The sequence below is a fragment of the Pundamilia nyererei genome, unplaced genomic scaffold, assembly GCF_000239375.1.
Source record: "Pundamilia nyererei isolate P.nyererei 1_Seehausen unplaced genomic scaffold, PunNye1.0 scaffold00300, whole genome shotgun sequence".
NCBI lineage: Eukaryota > Metazoa > Chordata > Actinopteri > Cichliformes > Cichlidae > Pundamilia > Pundamilia nyererei.
The window spans coordinates 431,638-433,676 of record NW_005187701.1 but is presented as its reverse complement, the minus strand read 5'-3'; the positions used below and the strand labels follow the sequence as shown (position 1 = coordinate 433,676).

Genomic DNA, 2,039 nt, shown 5'->3' with positions numbered 1-2,039 from the left:
TCCCAAATAGTCTCTCCTTTCCCACCTTCTGACCAGCCACCTTCAGTCTTAAAAGATACGCTGGAGGTGGCCCACTGGAAGCCAGAGGGGAATGATTCCTGAAGGAAAAGATCTCGTTCTGCTGTGGTCTGGGACTTAAATTTATCCCACACAGTCTGATAACTGTTTCTTAACCCTGTCACCCTGGTGTGGTGTGAAATGCCATGACTTTTGGAAAGAGAGAGACATGAAAAATATAAGCAAATCTTTAAAACAATAAGAAAAAAAAACAGAATTCCAGTACATATAAATCAGAAAATGAACTCTTACTTGACAAGAGCATCTTCCGTGTCCAGTTTGCCTAACATGTCCTTCATGTCACATCCCATAATATTCAGGCCATTGTCCATCAAGACTGTGTTGTGTTCAAGAAATATGAATTGTTTTAAGTTCAGTTCTGATATATGTTATTGTAACAATATGTATTCACTATTACTGAAAAACATCATAAGTGTGTGCTAAGTCTATGGGTGCCCTATATAACATCACTGGCCCATAACAAGAAGATTTCATGACATGATAACACTCCCAAGATTTAGAACTTTATCTTAATGTATTCTGTTTGGTTAATAACACCAGAGGATTTGCCCAAATTTTGTGGCCTTTGGTTTTTCTTTATTCTGCCATCCCGTAATATCTTCAGATAGCTGTTTTTTTGAAAGGATGTACACTGTACACAATAATAAGTGGTATTATAGTCACAGAAACATTTAACTGGTGTATTAGGCACCATGAGTACGTATTTCACAACACGAATCTCTACTACAACAGCTACCAGAAAGTAGTATTACATATACAGCTGCACATTCATAAAATTAGGTATTGTTCTCGTTTCTGTTATGGGAAATGATTATTAATATCTTAAATTTGGAAAGTCAAAAAGCTGTCATGACATTTACCATTTAGGAAATCTCCAAGAAGCTGGTAATCATTGGGAGAACAATCATGAGCGCTCATCTCGTAAATCAGGATAGGCAAGTTCCCGCTCAAAATCTACAACATAAAATGAAACATATGCAGCTTTGCTGTATCAGCAAAATGTTAAATGCAACGTATAAAAAAACATCTTATAATGCTTATTGTACCTGTAAGTTCCTCAGTTCATTTTCAAACTCTGAAGAGATGGCACAGTTGTAGTCAATGTGCACTGACAAGAAGTCCATCTGTTCCAAGCAGGAGATACACAAGATCAGGTTGTCACATCATTCTGAGATGGCACTTTTTTGAACCATTACGTCATCAATTTTTAGAAATTTTAAGGTAATTAAAGTGACTTATTCTTTGTTTTCATTGGCATCATTTAAATAAATTGAATGTCATGGTTCAGGGTCAGTATGACCCAGCATTTTGAGTTTCTTGTGTTTTGGTAATATTTTGTAGTATGGTTTATGTTCTGATTCACTGGTAGTCTTATATGCTGTTTTGAGTGTCCTGTATTCCCTGTTTAACTCCTTGTTTGGATTCTCTCTTGAGTCTTGTTTATTTGTTAGGTTCTCCGTGTATTTTATATTTCCTAGCCCAGTATTATTATACTCTTGACTTATTCTGTATTTGTAGTCTTGGTCTTGCCTCTGTTAGGTCTGTTGTGTTTCCACGTCATAGTGTTTAGTCTGCGTCTTTGTGAACTGTCTCATGTTTCCTGTTTTACTTTGACAGTCCCTTGTCTCTTGTCAGTGTTTCTACTTTTGCTTCCCCTTGGTCGCGCCATGTTTGCTGACAAGACACAGCTGTGCTCTCCTCCTGTGTCTCATTCCTTCGTTATCCTTCAGTGTATTTAAGCCCCGTGTTTCTCTGTCAGTGTTGCGTTGTACTGTCACCGTGCTGTGTGGTTTTCTTGGTTTCTTAGTTTTTAGATTCAAGTGTGTCCAGTTTATTTCTAGTTTTCTAGTTTGAGGTTTTGGTTTGTTTTTTGTGACGTTTACTTTTTATGGAAGGTCTCCCAGATATAAACGCTGCCGCTTTAAGTTCAATCTGTCTTATGAGTAGGGATGGGTACCGGT

General features: G+C 37.3%; 1 protein-coding gene across 1 annotated transcript in view; it reads right to left on the bottom strand.

The window, feature by feature from the left end:
• Positions 1–2,039, bottom strand: part of LOC102208310 (lactase-phlorizin hydrolase-like) — a 29,806-nt gene that overhangs the window by 7,653 nt on the left and 20,114 nt on the right. Inside the window, exons 3-6 of the mRNA XM_013915413.1 lie at positions 1,125–1,202; positions 939–1,032; positions 310–394; positions 9–207 (exon numbers count right to left, since the gene is read on the bottom strand). Of these exons, the coding sequence (XP_013770867.1) occupies positions 9–207; positions 310–394; positions 939–1,032; positions 1,125–1,202 (456 nt within the window). The remainder of the gene's footprint in view (positions 1–8; positions 208–309; positions 395–938; positions 1,033–1,124; positions 1,203–2,039) is intronic.